This window comes from Primulina tabacum, chromosome 17, assembly GCF_025594145.1.
Source record: "Primulina tabacum isolate GXHZ01 chromosome 17, ASM2559414v2, whole genome shotgun sequence".
Taxonomy (NCBI): domain Eukaryota; kingdom Viridiplantae; phylum Streptophyta; class Magnoliopsida; order Lamiales; family Gesneriaceae; genus Primulina; species Primulina tabacum.
The window spans coordinates 31,664,586-31,683,119 of NC_134566.1; the positions used below are offsets into that span (position 1 = coordinate 31,664,586).

The 18,534-nt window shown below is 34.6% G+C and overlaps 1 protein-coding gene and 1 pseudogene across 1 annotated transcript; both read right to left on the reverse strand.

Annotated features, from left to right (window-relative positions):
* Positions 1-3,819: 3,819 nt before the first annotated feature.
* Positions 3,820-6,749, reverse strand: LOC142531649 (uncharacterized). Its single transcript, XM_075637859.1, has 6 exons — positions 6,405-6,749; positions 5,292-5,491; positions 5,074-5,214; positions 4,906-4,986; positions 4,206-4,330; positions 3,820-4,126 (listed from the first exon to the last, which is right to left on the reverse strand). Exons 1-6 carry the CDS (start codon positions 6,625-6,627, stop codon positions 4,078-4,080), a joined length of 819 nt encoding a protein of 272 aa, XP_075493974.1. The 5' UTR covers positions 6,628-6,749; the 3' UTR covers positions 3,820-4,077.
* Positions 6,750-8,089: 1,340 nt separating this feature from the next.
* LOC142530706 (triosephosphate isomerase, chloroplastic-like) lies at positions 8,090-16,399 on the reverse strand (annotated as a pseudogene).
* Between the last annotated feature and the right edge of the window lie 2,135 nt (positions 16,400-18,534).

An 18,534-nucleotide genomic window follows, 5' to 3' on the forward strand; every position in this document is an offset into this window, starting at 1 on the left:
AGATAGATAGATAAAAAGTCATAATTAATAAAGGTGTCAAATTAAATTGACAATTGAAGTGACATATTTATATATAATAAAGTCATAATTAATAAGGGTGTCCAAGTAAATTGAAGTGACATATTTATTGAGATGACATATTTATATATAATAAAGTCATAATTAATAAGAGTGTCCAAGTAAATTCACAATTAAAGTGATATATTTATATATATATAATATAATATAATAGATATATTGAGTTTAGCTATGCTCCACCAACCGTACCAACTTTTATGTCCACCAGTGAAATGGTAGTCACATATTATATATAATAAATCATATCAAAATTATACATCTAATAAATTAACGTCACCACATTGGTAGTTTCAAAAAGTTTGCACGTTTTTTGGGCAGTTTAGCAAAACTCAATATACCGTGTCAAACTTTGTGCACATCAGCGTGGTAACACTCACATATTGGATATCTAATTTTGGTATGGTTCATCACATCCAATAAATGGATATCGCATCATTATTAGATACAAAAGTCGGCATAGTTAATTAGCATCATAACAAACATATATATATTATTTTTCAAAGTTAAGTTTACGGATTCGAAAAAGATGAGAGCGCAATCTTTAGATTACCGATTTTCGGGACGGAAGTTATGGTTTCTGAAACGACCCTATCAATCTGCAATATTCATTCATAATAACTGACTAAATAATAACGTAGAATTAATGGACACTTTCTTGACATTGAAAATTTTAAATTAAACTAAGTTAATTTATAGCATCATAATTAGAGAAGTGAAATTGAAGAGACGTGTTTATGTAATATTAATCACCGGTTGATTGACTTGAAATGCTTGGAGTTGATGCAAGACAAGCAGAGTGAGCAAGATTGAATCAATAAGAACTCTGAAACCAGCCATTTTTTGTATGATTCTATATGAATATTTCAAGAAATTAATAGAGATCGAGTTTATTTTATTTATTATCTTTTTTTTATCTGAAGAAGAAAGCGTCATTAAGGGGACTATTTATAGAGGAAAAATGGATCTATCAATAATGAAAGAACAGGCCGGGGCTCAGGAAAGTAAGTACGTGCATGCAAATAAACAACGCAGAGCTCTGCAATAATGTAGCCTACCGACTCAAATAAAAAATACAATCATTTTTAAACAATAAATTATGGGGCAAAAAAAAATCAAAAGACAGAAGAAAAGAACAAATTACAATCTTTCCTGCATGCCTCTTATATATAAATGCAAATTACGAGAGGATAAGAATCACTCAATTGAAGCCAAAGATGCAAAGAATAAATTAGTAATATAATGAGAAGCGTCGTTTGTCCCCTTCACTTGAACAAAACCCTCCATTCTTATTCTGCATGCGAACCAACTTCCTTTTCTGCTTCACAGCTGTTCTCTTTATGTAAATCTCCTATCTTTATCAAGACTTTAAAAAATTTTCCAAAAAAAGCAGTAATAATGATAAATCGATCGAGACATAGTGCGTTTCTTGGTGGAGACAGTATTTGTTGTTATATAAAAAAGAGAAGAACTTTCGAGTCTTTTAGGACAGCTATGGTGCCATGCATGCATTTAAAAGAGACGAAATTTTTAAAAACATTTTTTGATGATTTGGTAAATTGTTGGAGCAGCAATTCTTATTTGCGTTAATATATAGGCGGCATGGTATGGTCTGGGTAAAGCATAATAACATGCAAGACAATAAAAATTTTGAGGTGTTTAATCAAAATTAAATTAATGGATTTGGACAATAATAATAAGTAAATTAATAAATAAAATAAAATAATTTGATCTAGTAGAAGATTTGACATAAATAGATAATTTATCATACACATTAATCTACGTACGTAATGCCTAAAATAACTGTAATTAAATAAGTAAAAATGATTTCAAATAATAATAATAATAATTTAATTATGAAAATGAATTTATTCTACAAATAAATTTAAAATTGTATACTACAAACACATAAATATACTTCTAAAATAATATAACTTAAATAAAAATAATATATACAAGTAAATAAATTAAACATTAGAATATAAGTTATAAATATATAATATATTTTAGGAGAAAAGTAATTTAAGGAAATTATTTGGTAAAAGATCTAAACATAATCTAAATAACTAAATAAAAGTATACTACATATATATTAGATTAATAAATAAAATATGCACATGTAAAAGTAAATGGAATGTCTAAATATTATATTAATTAATGAAAAGTATCTATTAAAAAATTAATTTATTAGCAAAAAAATATGTCATAAAGATAGCCCAAAACTTGTCAAATTATAAGCATATCCCCAATTCATTTCAAAGGATAAGATCTTGCCACACATACAATTTAAAAAAAAAATATAGGTATGTATGGGTAAATCTTGATCATCCATCCTATCATAGGGCAATGCTCACATTGGTAGGATGAAATAAACCCAAGTTTTGGGCATCAACGTGTGTCATTACATAGATAACTTATCTCACCAATTTTTCCTATAATTATGCCTCACACGATGCATTTCATCACAAAAATTCCTCTTAAATTTATGGGTTTTTAGGGGAAAAAATAGTGAGTTTGAAAAATAAGAAAAATTAGTGGAAAATAAAAGAAAAAGAGAAAAATATCAAATATAATTAGAAAATTTGTTTTAAAGTAACTACTTGCAGCCTAATTAATCCTACTTCCTTAATGATTTTCACTTCGATTTCAAGATAAAAATATTCAAAATAATTTTTTATTTTACAATGGCTCCGTCGATCGATCGTCCTTAAAGTTGTCAAAAGTACAATTTTTGGTAATATTACTTTAAAAATTTAAACCGTCACTGCATTTCATTTGACAAGATATTTTGTGACGATACATTGCTAACAATAGGCTAGGTCGATGCTACGCCCCCACATGGTTTGGATGGACAAGATTCACACACATATGTGATTTTAAAAAAAATTAGTGGACCTCATGTATGTGTGGCTAAATTTGGACCTTTGATTCTATCATGGGATAGTACCCCTACATGTATTATGAAATGAACCCTAACAATATATATATGTCATCTCATATTAAATTAATGCATTGTTATATTATCATTTGAATTGGTAACTATATGTAAGCCCGGTTTATTTACTAACTAAGTCCCCAAAACTTAACATCTATTTTCTTTCTATTTATTGGAAATTTCAGATACAAAATTACAGAACCGAATAAGATGAAAATTGATAAGTGAAACGTTGGCTTAACAAAAACGTGACTTTATTGTCGAAGTTGTATTAATGTTATCTTTTGTGAATTAAAACATTATACATGTTTCAACTACTGTATACTAAAGTGATAATGATTATATTACAATTCGGGAACCATATAACAAGTCGGATCTATTCCTCCTCTTTGACCTTATGATTACAATTCAAGGTAAATCTTATTTTGTGATACTTCTAAAAGTCGTGATTAAAATATTTAGAGACTAAAAAATTATGATTTGGACTGGGTGAAAATTAAGCATAGAGGGTAAATCAACTTTTTTCAAAAAAAAATATTAATTACATTTATATATAATAACAAAATATGTCAAAATAAAGAAATTAATTTACACTGTATATGTTGATCATTTTCAGATTTATTTCCCTTATCATAATGCTTCTAGTTCTTGATACTTCACCAAAACTCTTTTGGTCTTAAAACTCTTCGAATATAACAAAATTAGATCTTGCCATTATTTTTAATTATAAAATCAACGGCGAGAACTGATTACATAAAATATTTTTAAATTTATTCATTTAGAAAATAAAAGTGTTCATGAGATCCAGAGACACAAAATGTAATTCTTAATGAACTGAAACATCATCCATCCAACCTAAGTAACATAACCATTGATTCAAATGCTTACACAGCCAAACCATTTGTAAACCAAATTACAGCTGTCTCAGTTCAGTCAATTGGGTATATAGCAAACCAACTGCTTGATATAAATAACGAATCTGCCTAAGTTATTAGCATTTCATTTCACCAGATTTTTGTGCTGAAGGAGTCGACCGAGCCTTGTCGCATGTCAGTGCACAAGATTGGTTACACCACTCCAGAAGGAAGGCGCAGCACGAGCTGCCCTCCAAAGACACTGCAGGTTAACATAGCAAGGTTGGTGAGATATAACAGAATGAATAACACAAGATAGCTATACGACCTAAGATGCAGACCTTTTAATGTAATAATAACAAAAGTCGGCCAGGATGAACGTTTGAACTATTTCTGATAAAAGAACCATTGATGGCCATAGTCCATGGCCCAATGCCACGAGAAGATGACCACGGCTGTCCAACACCTGGCAATTGCAAAAAATTATAAATTTAAGACCGAGTGATTGTACCAGAAACTATAGAATGGGGCAACGGTGCAACTCAAAATCATCTACAGTGTAGCAGTCTAAATGTCAAATCTCCATAGTTGTACCACGTAGGATAGCACAGAGGAATTATTCCTCTCTATTGGTTAATATAATGTTTGGTGCCACAAGTAGATTTGTAATTTCAAATACCATTGGGCTTTCAAATTCTTCCAACAATGCATTAATAGAATACTGCAGTAGGAACAGGTCATATGAATATAATTTAAATTCCACATAAATTAGATTATTATATGCCCGATAGCCGGATTTCTTAGAGATGGCCGGATAGGGTATATTGAACATCAACTTCCACATGCTTAACAAAATAAAATGACCATATCGTAAAACTCCATGAAGTCATTCTTACTCCCATTTATAGTACCTTGTAACATTTATGAGTAATGGTGAAATGTTTGAGTAGGATTAGATAATGGGTTATTACAATGATTCGCATTTTACATCAAGCCAGCTAAAGAATTCTTAAAAATAATGATAAAGTTAGTGTATCAAACCTGGAGAACCCAATGAGCACAACTCAGAAACCTCGCAACACCCAATGCAAAAACATAATGAGCTGTAAATGGTTCAACAATCTGTAGCCAAGGAATTGAAAAGCCAAAATTACAAAATAAACAGGAATTAGCTAGCACCTACCACAGAAATTCCAAGTAAAACTCTACCTTAGTGTTTTGCATGACGCGTAGTTGAGGTAAGACGGAAATGGCTTCAAGGTAAACACAGAAGGCCCAAGCAATCCGGTTGACTAAGTGATGTGATGTAGATGGGTGTATCAATAGAGCTAAAACAGCACAAGGGACCAACTGCATCGCATGGAAAGTGATGCACTCATTTTTTTAAGACAGAGATAGTATGATTCTCATGCACATATTAAACTCACCACATAATATAGTGCAAAATTGTCTTTATCCTCCATGTAACTTGACCTTAGCTTCAGACGAATCATGTAAATAACCCACAAGGTTGTAGCTAGTGTAGCCATGTCAAGCAACGTGTGTATGTCATATTCCATAACAAAACTGCAATACAATCTAACAGCCAAAAAGATAGCTGTCAGCTCCTGGGATTTGAGTGAAATCCCTGCAATATTTAATTTAAAAACAATTGGAGGGTATCAGCATCCGGCACCACAAAAAAGCCAACCAAAAAGCACCAATTACATAGTCATTTGCTTGCTTCACAAAAATTACCTGGAATGTTGAACAAATCATTCAAAAATCCACACTACGCCCCAATTATTGTACTAAAAGAGGAGATATCTCACCAAGAAATGCAATCAAAACACATTGACAAACCAAAAGAAAAAACCAAACTGTAAAGCAGAGCCACATGCTAAATGTTCTTAGTGACAATCAAAATATCTGTAGGTATTAATATTACTTGTTTTGTTTCGAGGTTCTCAACTCAAGTGTCTAGTTTCTGTTACCTTCAACTTCACAAGTAGCTTACAGCACATTATATTTACACCCCATAAAAGATCCTGCACAACTTTAAGTTAGGCGCGTGAAAATTTAAATTAAATAGAAAAAATACATCAAGGACACTGATTGGAGTTATAAAGACAGTTCACAATTCAAGTCGAACTAAAGGTTGATCTCGACCCTCAAAAAAGAATCAATTCTGGAACACAGTGGTCAAAGGAAAAAAATCAAAGATTCTAGGCAGGATTAATGTTTTTTCCTTCTTTCATTTGAATGGCGCAAATAAGCCCGTAACTAGACCCCAAGATTATATTTTCCATAACAAAAGGAAAACAGTATGGCGAAAATCACATCTTTGCAACACAAGAAATACCTTATTATAAACTAAAGTAGCGCCACCTCTCACATTTCCCAATTTTGCCAATTTAATCAAAACAAGATCTCCCCAAAATCCTAAAAGTCTCAAACTTTCTCATCCTCCACTCAACCAATTAAAATGAAACCCTAAAACAGCAACCCCAGCATTAGCAAACACGTAAACTAAAACAACACACACACAATCGAACCATTACCTGCGCAAGTTTTCTCCTTCATAAGCTTGTAAATAAGCACAGAGATTCCAATCGAGTGAACCCCCTCCGCGGCGACGAAAAGATTATCGTGATCGTGTACAATTGCTCGGAGGAGCACGAGCGTCGCCATACCACTGATGACAGCAAGAAAAGCCTTCACCTTGGGCGGCTGCCGCCGCACCCACGACGACACAACTTCGATCGGTCTTCGTGGAGCCCTCATATTTGATCTGTATATACAGTGTATACGTTTGTTTTCCTTTGGGTTTTCCAACAGGGAAATGAGAAGACGAGGGTGAGAGGAAAATTGTTGAAAATGGAAAATTGATGTAGGTGAAATAAGGAAATTTAAGGCTTCTTGAAAATGGATGAAATTAGTTTTCAAAAAAAAAAAAATGGATGAAATTTATGAAAATGAGGACACAAATAAAATTACCCGTATTCTTATTCTAAAAATAAAATTATTTAGCCAAGAATTTAATTTTAATTACAAAATTTTTTTATGAAGATTATATATTTTTTTTTACGGTAAAACTTATAATTTAATTATAAAGTAGTAAAATCGTTCATTACAAGGTCTATCAATGGAAAAAGAAAATTCTCAGGACCCCAAACAAAAAGGGAATCGAAAAGAAATAGCAAAATAAACAAGTTTGTGTGCAACAACATTCTCCGATCGACAGAATATTAAAAATAAGTGCAAATGGTAGTTCTTTTTAATCAAACCATTTATTTCATGCTCCCGTGTTAACTTTCTTAGACAATAATATAAAAGAATATAATATAGTAAATAAAATAAATTAATTACATGTGTGCAAATAAATAATTTTTCTCGGGATTTCAATTTGGTAAGAAGGCTTACACACGTGAATCAGAGAGTTGAGCTAACATGAATTTGAAGTCAACATTTTGTTGGAATTTGGACTTTGGAGCGTTGAGAAATATTATCACGTGGTTTGGCAGCGTCGTGCTCATGTAAACTAATCTTTAAAATTTGAATCTAAATCAAAGCAAAAACATGTGTGAGAGATCTCACATGTCGTATTTTGTGAGACATATATTTTATTTGGGTCATCCATGAAAAAATATTATTTTTTATGCTAAGAGTATTACTTTTATTGTGAATATCGGTAGGGTTTACTCGTCTCACAGATAAAAACTCGTGAGATCGTCTCACAAGAAATCTACTCATAAATCAATAGCCATATATTTTATGTAGGAAAAGAAATATTATTATTATTATTATTATTATTATTATTATTATATATAACACTATATATGCCTCAAGATTTAAATCTAAATCAATTTTTTCTCATCCATCAGAAAAAAAATTATTAAATTCGACCTTCGTGATCTAGATGTGCATACGGTTTATATATACATATATGTACATCGCTCGTTAGCCACCTTGGAAATTGGTTTTTAAAATATTTTTTGTTATTTTTAAATTATATGTAATTAAAGATTACCATTCTCGTTAAATTTTATACCAAGAATTATTGAATTCAAGCTTGTGATGTACCATTTATTTAAGCTACATCTATCTACATTGAACACATGATTTTTAACAATAATAATACTTTCTTTAATTACTCCTAAAGGTATTTATTTGCTGAAGAAGATTGGAAAATGAAATATACATAATCGAATTATGACGATAGAAAGCTAAGATAGAGTTGGGAATTTCGTATGGCAAAAAGAAAACCAGAAATTTAGGAAGCCAGCTTTGCTTTTAAAAAAGGATATTTCAGCAAAAGAAAGTGCATAAAAAGGATAACAAAAGATCAAAATAGGGGGAAAAAATCTGAGAGAAAATGTCTCAAACTCACAAATAGAAGAACTTGCGAGATTCACTCCATCTGAAAAAAATGATGCATTTCAATTATGATCTGTCATATATTGGAGAAGTGTGGTATATAAGTTACAGCATCGCGATATGATCCGACCAAGGGCTTACTGCACTCGATGGATTCTCTTCCCCAGGAAACTCTACCGATTTCATCATATACGATGTTACTCAAATATTTGAAGTAAAACGAGGGAATGGATCTTGATGTTGTCCGAAAGATATGTTTTGACTAAGCAATTCTCTAAGCCTTTGTCACGATTCAAAAATCATGCAGCAACCTTCTTGGAAGCCACGGAGTTGATTATAGTGGCAAAATCGGGACCCTACAGTGGTTAAATCATAAAGAAATGAGACATACGTACACATGTCACAGCACTATCTTTATTCTTTCTTTTTTTTAGTTGGAAAAGAATATTTTACAATTAAGTTTTGAACTCGAGCCATCGTCCCAAATTTGAGATTCTGGTGTCAGATAAGGTACAAGTCATTGGCACTTCTCACCACTATCAGTGACAGCAAATTTAGTACATTGCAAATCTGGACCTTTTTGAGATTTTAGCCTGAAATATGAAGCATCTTAGCTTACATGTGAGAACCTCACCAAGTCATCGTGTTTTGTATTAATTTCACCAAAAAAATGCTATCTATCTCGGATTTAATGCAAAGGAGATGATGTTTATTTGCTAAGTACAGCATGTGAAATGAAAAAAAAAAAAAAAAAAAGATGACAGGGACACAAACACTTGCAAAGTACAGCATGTGAAATGAAAAAAAGGGGGCGGGGGATAGGTACACAAACAATTAGCAGGGTGTAGAACATAAATATGAGCAGGAAAACAAGATAATACCTTGAGGGATGCACCACCGACAAGAAATCCATCAATGTCTTCTTGCTTTGCAAGCTCGGTGCAATTGCCTTCATTGACAAAACCTGTGGATAAAAATTTTTGAGATTATACAAGTGAATGGACAAATAAAGGAAGTTTGTCACTTACATCCTGACCTGAAAACTGAGACTACTGAAATGTTAGAACTGGCTATATAATTGATGTTACATAGGATCTTGGAACCGAAATCAAGATTTCATAGATTATTTGAGTACTTGGTGCTAGAAGTCATTTTCTCTCAAAAATTAGAAAACTATGTTAGGTAAGCTGTCCTAATCAAATTAATATATTGTATGTGTTGTCGACATGCTTTGTTAAAGGAAATGGAATTTGACAAGGAACCGTGCAGCATTTGTTAACGAAGGAAATGAATTGTTTAACGCGTTGGAAACACGTTTTTGCACCTATAAATAGAGTTCTTTCGTTTCAGTTTATGGCATCCCATTCAGAAGCTTTTAAGCTTTAGAAAACAAAGAGTTGTGAGTATCTCTTGTGTGAGTTAGAGAAAATATTTTTTCTCGGTTATACTCGGGTTGGGAGTGTGAGATATTTAGTGTATTGTTGTATACACTTGTTGTAATATTTCTCCTGTTATAAAAGATCTGCAGTAGCTCCGTGGACGTAGCCTATTTTGGGTGAACCACGTAAATCTTTGTGTTCTTGTTGATTGATTATTTTATTCCGCAAATTGGGTACTATATTACCTTCGTGATCGGCATCGCTTCGGGGTAATTTCCCACCAACTGGTATCAGAGCCTTGTTGTGAAAATTCTTAAAAATTCTGAGTATGCTCTGTGGTTGCAGCCTTGTCTGATCTTCCACATCAGAAAAGATTTTTTAGATTTTTTGCTAAGGCTAGAGAAGTGATGGCCAGGAGATGATAGATCGGGACCGGGAATCAACAAGTTCGACGGAACAGATTTTTCGTTCTGGCGGTTACAGATAAGAGATTATCTGTACAGTAAGAAGCTGCATCAACCTCTATCAGGAAAGAAACCGGAAAAGATGGAGGATGATGATTGAGAGCTCCTTGATCGACATGTGTTAGGTATAATACGATTGACCCTAACGAAGAACGTGGCACTTAACGTGGCTGAGGCAAAAACAATGGAGGAGATGATGTCCATTTTGTCGGACATGTACGAAAAGCCATCGGCAAATAATAAAGTTCATCTCATGAAGAAGTTATTTAACTTGAAGATGAGAGAGGATGCATCGGTGGCTAAACACACCAATGAATTCAACACGATTGTCTCTCAGCTGACATCGGTGGACATCAAATTTGATGATGAGATTCGGGCACTTATTCTTCTGGCGTCTTTACCAGACAATTGGGAACCGATGCGGACAGCGGTTAGCAACTATGTTGGAAAAGGGAAACTACAACTCAATGATGTTAGAGATCAAATCCTTGCTGAAGAAGTTCGCAGGAAAGATTCGAGTGAAGCAACATCATCGAGATCTGCTCTAAATCTTGATAACAGAAGAAGGTGCAGGAGTGGTGAAAGGAGTTCCAACCGATGGCGCGGTAGATCCAAATCAAGAAATGGAAAAGACAAAAACATCCTTGAAAAGAATGTGAAGTGCTGGAGCTGTGGTGAGACTGGTCACCTGAAAAAGAACTGCAGATCAACGAAGAATAATGCCAATGCTGTCACTGAGGAAGTACATGATGCTCTGCTATTATCCATGAAAGCCCTGTTGATTCTTGGGTTATGGACTCGGGAGCTTCGTTTCATACCACCGGTGATCGCGATGTATTTGATAATTACATCGCTGGCGATTACGGAAAAGTTTTCCTGGCCGATGGAAAATCCTTGGAAATTGTTGGTATGGGTGATGTACGGATGAAGATGTCAAATGGATCTGTCTGGAAAATCAACAAAGTCAGGCATGTACCAAAATTGACACGCAATCTGATCTCAGTGGGACAGCTCGATGATGAAGGCCACAATGTGACCTTCGGTGATGGTTCCTGGAAAGTGAACAAAGGAGCCATGATCGTTGCTTGAGGAAAGAAAACTGGAACACTGTATATGACTTCCAGTTGCAGAGACACATTAGCAGCTGTGGATGCTGGAGCCAATTCAAGTCTATGGCATTATAGACTTGGACATATGAGTGAGAAGGGAATGAAGATGTTGGTGTCAAAAGGAAAGCTACCAGAATTAAAGACTGTTGAACACCAACTATGTGAAAGCTGTATTTTTGGAAAGCAGAAGAAGGTGAGCTTTTCAAAAAGCGGTAGAGAACCGAAAGCAGCAAAGTTGGAGCTGGTTCATACTGATGTATGGGGACCATCTCCTGTTACATCCCTTGGAGGCTCGAGATACTATGTCACATTCATTGACGATTCGAGTAGAAAAATTTGGGTTTATTTTCTGAAAAATAAATCTGATGTTTACGAGACCTTTAAAAGGTGGAAAGCCATGGTGGAAAATGAGACCAACTTGAAGGTGAAGTGCTTACGGTCTGATAATGGTGGAGAATATGAAGATGATGAGTTCAAGAAATATTGTGCACAGAACGGGATCAAGATGGAGAAAACCATTCCTGGTACACCTCAACAGAATGGTGTAGCTGAAAGGATGAACAGGACCTTGAATGAACGCGCAAGGAGCATGAGATTACATTCTGGATTGCCAAAATCATTCTGGGCTGATGCTGTTAACACTGCAGCATATCTGATCAACAGAGGACCTTCGATACCTCTTGACTGCAGAATACCCGAAGAGGTATGGAGCGGCAAAGAAATAAACCTTTCTTTCTTGAAAGTGTTTGGATGTCTATCCTATGTTCATATTGATTCAGCAAGCAGAACAAAACTTGATCCGAAATCAAAGAAGTGCTTCTTTATTGGTTATGGAGATAATGAGTTTGGTTATCATTTCTGGGATGACCAAAATCGGAAGATCATTCGGAGCAGGGATGTAATATTTAATGAGCAACTTCTGTACAAGGACAAGTCAGACATTGGAGCTGGAGATGAATGTCCTGAAATTAAGAAGACTGATGAAGTGCCATTGACATATATTCATGTGAATGAATTGAAAACCAGTAACCAGGAAGATGAAGAAGAAACTGCACAAGACGATGACCCACAAACTCCGGTGATTGAACTCAGGAGATCTTTGAGAACCATCAGACCACCTGAGAGATACTCCCCTGCACTTCACTATATTTCGCTGACAGACAAAGGTGAACCGGAGACCTATGAAGAGGCAATGCAAAATGATGATTCAACCAAGTGGGATTTGGCCATGGAAGATGAGATGGATTCACTGTCATCCAATCAGACGTGAGAGTTGACAGAACTTCCGCAAGGCAAAAAGGCGTTACATAACAAGTGGGTGTACCGGTTAAAAGAAGAGCATGATGGTAGCAAGCGGTACAAGGCAAGACTTGTTGTAAAAGGCTTCCAACAACGGGAAGGAATTGATTACACCGAGATTTTCTCTCCGGTGGTTAAATTAACCAATATCAGGACAGTACTTGGACTAGTGGCGAACGAAGACTTACATTTGGAGCAGTTGGATGTAAAGACTGCGTTTCTTCACGATGACCTAGATGAATAAATTTATATGAAGCACCCACAGGGCTTTGAAGTACGGGGAAAAGAAAGAATGGTGTGCAAACTTCAGAAGAGCTTGTACGGTCTCAAACAAGCTCCAAGACAGTGATACAAGAAGTTTGATGGATTCATGAGTGAAAATGGTTTCCTAAGGTGTCAAGCTGATCACTGTTGTTATGTGAAAAGGTTTGACGGTTCTTATATCATACTACTGCTATATGTAGATGATATGCTGATAGCTGGAGCTTGTCTGGAAGAAATTGATAAACTCAAGAAAGATTTATCAAAGGAATTTGCCATGAAGGATTTGGGTGCTGCAAAGCAAATCCTTGGAATGAGGATCTTTAGAGACCGGGTGAATGGATTCTTGAAGTTATCTCAAGAAGAGTACGTGAAAAAGGTGGTTAGCAGATTTAATATGGATGAAGCTAAATCTGTGAGTACTCCTTGGGCTAGCCATTTCAAACTAACCAAAGCACAATCACCATAGACGGAGCAGGAGAAGGCTTATATGAATAAGGTTCCTTATGCTTCTGCTGTCGGAAGCCTCATGTATGCAATGGTGTGTACAAGACCAGACATAGCACATGCAGTGGAGTCGTGAGCAGGTTTATGAGTAATCCAGGAAATCAACACTGGGAAGCAGTTAAGTGGATTCTCAGGTATTTGAAAGGTACTGCTAGTTGTTCTTTATGCTTCAGGAGGTCAAAATTGGGCTTACAGGGTTTTGTCGATGCCGATATGGTTGGTGACCTGGATGGCAGGAAAAGTACTATTGGATATGTGTTCACATTAGGTGGTACAGTTGTAAGCTGGGTGTCTAAGCTGCAAAAGATTGTTGCGCTTTCGACTACAGAGGCTGAGTATGTTGCAGTTACAGAAGCTAGCAAGGAGATGATATGGTTGAGATCATTTCTGGAAGAATTGGGTCAGAAGCTTGAAGATAGCACGTTACACTGTGACAGTCAGAGTGCTATTCATTTAGCAAAAAATCATGTTTATCATGCTAGGACAAAGCATATACAGGTTAGGTACCATTTCATCATATCGGTGCTGGAAGATGGAATCTTGATGCTGGAGAAGATTCCTGGAAGTAAAAATCCAGCCGATATGCTCACGAAGACGGTAACCATTGACAAACTGAAGTTGTGTTCAACTTCAGTTGGACTGCAAGAATAAATGAGGACATATGAGCTGCTGCATTAATGGTGTGAAGTCATGATTGAAATCAAGTCTTCAAGTGGGAGAAATGTTAGGTAAGCTGTCCTAATCAAATTAATATATTGCATGTGTTGTCGACATGCTTTGTTAAAGGAAATGGAATTTGACAAGGAACCGTGCAGCATTTGTTGACGAAGAAAATAAATTGTTTAACGCGTTGGAAACGTGTTTTTGCACCTATAAATAGAGTTCTTTCGTTTCAGTTTATGGCATCCCATTCAGAAGCTTTTAAGCTTTAAAAAACAAAGAGTTGTGAGTATCTCTTGTGTGAGTTAGAGAAAATATTTTTTCTCGGTTATACTCGGGTTGGGAGTGTGAGATATTTAGTGTAATGTTGTATACACTTGTTGTAATATTTCTCCTGATATAAAAGATCTGCAGTAGCTCCGTGGACGTAGCCTATTTTGGGTGAACCACGTAAATCTTTGTGTTCTTGTTGATTGATTATTTTATTCCGCAATTTGGGTACTATATTATCTTCGTGATCGGCATCGCTTCGGGGTAATTTCCCAACAAACTAAAGCTGGAAATTACAAACCTCCATAAATAATGCGTGTTTTGGATGCAACTTCTGCAGAAACATTCTTACTAAGCCAATCACGAACGGCTACATGGACCTCCTGAGCCTGCTCTGGTGTTGCCACTTTACCAGTTCCTATAGCCCATACGGGCTCGTATGCAATGACAATCTTATCCCAATTCGGGACAGCATCTGCATATCATGAAAGTGAGAGGAAAAATATCACAAATCTTCTCTTCCTGGGCACAGCGGCTCTTCCCGGACAATCATCATCATAAGCCTGGGCTTTCCACCAACAACCCGGGTACTCTATTACCCGGGCCACCTCGAAACTTGTACCATACTCGAGTATGATTGATACATGCAGTCTAATCTGTCAGAACAACTTGGGCATGGAGTGTCCTAGAAGTCATCAGAAGCTACAAGTATGGGCAGCCGACTTGCCATACTTAGTAGGTGGCACGAGAATCGAGGTACCTACCCCATTTTCTACTATAAATAGCTGGTATTAATGTCATTTAATGATTCTGAAACTCTTGAACTCTAAAGCATTTACATATTTTCTCTCAAATATTGCTTGTGTTCATCTGAAAACCTGCTGACTTTAGCATCGGAGTGGCCACGCCGGACACCCTTCCGACGCCCATTCACGAGTTCTTTTCCTTGTTTGAAGGTGCTATCGCAGCCATTATCTTCAAAATTCCAAACACTATAAATTGTTGATTTGATCCGTTGGAGCTCCTAACCCGGCTCGCCCATTTCAACGAGATCACATCATATACATATATATATATATATATATATATATATATGGGGAGGGAGAGAGAGAGATTAAACTTACCAACAAAAGCCTTCAACTGCTGAAAACAAACATCACAAGTTTTTCCTGCTTCTCTTTCTTCTGATAACTCTCCAATGCAGGCAATCACTCCAATATTCGGACTCAAGGCATAAGCAACTTTCTTCCTAATGAACTACAGAAGATGATGAATGAACAGGACTTGGGGCACATATAAAATTCAGCAATATAAAAAGAAAGCCATAACATCATACGAACTCATGGTTTCTTCACATCTCTTTTTAGAAGAAGCTATAAATGAGAAAAATAATTGGTGACATGCATATGAAAATAATGACGTTGATATTTATATTTAGATTTAGGACGAAATCCTTTAAGTCGTGATACTCTCATTATCTTACTTAATCGTATTCTCCAATTATATGTCTCCTCTCGGAATGCCCTAAAACCACCCAATTGCAGCCAAGGTCTTTTATTTGTTCAACGATGTACAAGATGGAGTGGTAAATTGTAAATCCTTGCTCCTATGGTAACTAGCACAATTGTGTCGATTATAAAGGTCAAGTAGAGTTAAACATTAAGGATTATTAACCAAGTGCAAAACTGCAGGGCGAGTGGCGAAATTGCGAGAATAACCAGCTGAAATAAGCATATGAAACAACTCAAGTGGAACCAATTAAAATGGCATGACAAAATATGGAAACCATCAAATAACCCCTACAGCCAAATTAATGATATGCAGAAGAATGTCAGCAAAGGAACCAATTTCTGAGATTTTTCTTTGCTTTTTCCATTTTCTTTAGATGAATGAGATCACAGTTCACCTTTCAAATTTATTAGAAATGCATATCAAGCCAATAGTCGCACACTTCATTTCGTACCCGGTCCTCAAATGAAAACAAAAAACATCTGCAAATCCTTTCTTTCCACAAACAAGCTAACCTTGATCTAGAGAACAGCATATTGAGATAAAAAACCTGATCTCGCCAGTAAATGCACCACCTTTTCCAGTCCAACAATGAAACTTGAGAATACGAATTCATTGTTCGCTCCTGGGAAGAAACATGGGATGGTATGGCCTCATTTCCTTGGAAAATAATAGTTTTGCTGTTTGCAATTTTAAATGGTTGTTCATCTCTCATTGTCATATTTCCCCGAAAATCAAGCTGAGAGAAAAATGAGAACAAGATGAAATTCAACACAATGAAGCATGGGAGGGGAATCTAAAACTAGAGATGATAGAAAATAAGGACATCATACAGCCCCTCAATATACTCCGATTATAGTATCACATTAATAATTTTAATAGCAGAGAAGAACTCACGAACATCAGACTCCAAGGCTGCACTGTTCAGATCAGAGACAAGCTTGCTTAGGGAGTCTTTTGTACCATTTTAATTAAAGAACAACAAATGAGCTATTGAATGGAGTATATGGTAAAACAAAAAACAAGGAAGCAGAAATAACATATTTATCACTCATATTATTCAACTTTACAGCCCCAAGAATGAGCATACATAACACATATCATCGTAATACATAATAGTTATATTAATTATATAATATATAATTGAAATCATAACATGCATACTCTCTTCAATGTTCCTGTACAACCAAGCCATCAACAATATCAACAATATTACTGTCATACTAATGCAACAAACAACATTAACGATACGTCTCACCCCTGCTCCGGCGACAACAATATTGTCAATACGTCGCTTCCCTACTAATGTGACAAATAACATCAACGATACGTCGCACCCCTGATCCAACGACAACAATATCATGTAAGACGTTTCCCAATAAACGATAGCTAATACTATCAACAATAATGAAAAAAGACAAATATAATATCAAATCATTCATTCCCAATGATTGATCATTGGTCAACACAATATTATTCATCAATGTTAAATAATAACAACATATATTAGTACCTCAACGTATACCTGATAATCGAGTATATATAAAATCAAGCTATTTATTTGATCATGAGGCTTGTAATGTATCTAATAATTCAACAACAATTATCAGATCATTGTCACCGTATTAACGTAATCACAACAGCCTTAATATATAACTTCAAATAGCCCAACAATAATTAATTCAACAAAATATAAAACTCTGTTATAAATCTTATCATTCAACAATTAATATTTTGTTGTATTTAATTTATTTAATTCACAACAAACATCAAATACGCCTCAATCAATTAACTTCAATTAATAGGCTAAATTACAACATCCGTTAAATCAAAAATTTCATATCAACATGTAGCATATACTTCGTAGAATCTGAATACATAATCAGAATTAATATCAACTAAAAAACAACTCTTCATTTTCAATTCAACGATTAAAATTCATCTTTATATTAATTTATAAATAATTCCAAATAATATAACTATAATATTCTATTATTAGTTACAATCATATACTCTCCAACAATTTTCAATTTCGATATGATTAACAATTTATCAGATTTATTCGAGAAATCGAAGAATTTCAAACATCACAAAAAACATAAAATTTATGTCTCAAATCAAAGACATCGTGTCAATGATCACATAATTGAAGTTGGTTTTTCAATTATATTAATTGATAAATCGCAAGATCAAAAGGAAAAATTGAAACCTTATTTATCTATTCTCTGCTCTGTTTTTTGAAATCTTATGTACAGGTGGAATCGATATAAATTCAATTCCATCGACTTACTTTATAAATTTTGTTTTTTTGGTTTTAAATATTATATTATATCAATAACATAATATAAATTTTTTAACATTTTCATTATCAATATATCTGTTTAGATTAGTCAAATGATCAAATTTACCAAAACTCAAACACAAAACTTTTTTATCATTGATTTTTCTGTGTTATCTCCAAATTTCAAATCATTTGGAATTCATATGACCAAGATATGTCATATTTTATTATTCAAATATCACTAATTATTTAGTAATATCATTTTACTAAATCAACGAATTTTTATATTTACTTTAAGCATTACAGCCAATGTGTAATTTTATTTCTTTATACTCGTAGTTGCACAGACTGTGTGTTTATCTGCTGGTATCGTCTCATATATCTTAAAGATCGGTCTAATATTTCCTTACCGTTGGTCATGACCACAACAGAGACAGTATTACCCGTTAAGATTTGACGTTACTCTTTTACGGCTCACATAGCCCATCAGATCAAACGACAACATCAGCAACTTGATGTACGAGAATTTTTCAGGAGGTCACTCATCTCAATACTACTATCACTCGTTCACGCTT

Coding starts and splice junctions, on each gene's coding strand:
- LOC142531649 (XM_075637859.1), bottom strand. CDS start 6,627: ATGAGGGCTCCACGAAGACCGATCGAAGTTGTGTCGTCGTGGGTGCGG. Junction 4,987..5,073: donor GCGTCATGCAAAACACTAAG/GTAGAGTTTTAC, acceptor CCTTGGCTACAG/ATTGTTGAACCATTTACAGC. Junction 4,331..4,905: donor GTGCTCATTGGGTTCTCCAG/GTTTGATACACT, acceptor TGCAATTGCCAG/GTGTTGGACAGCCGTGGTCA.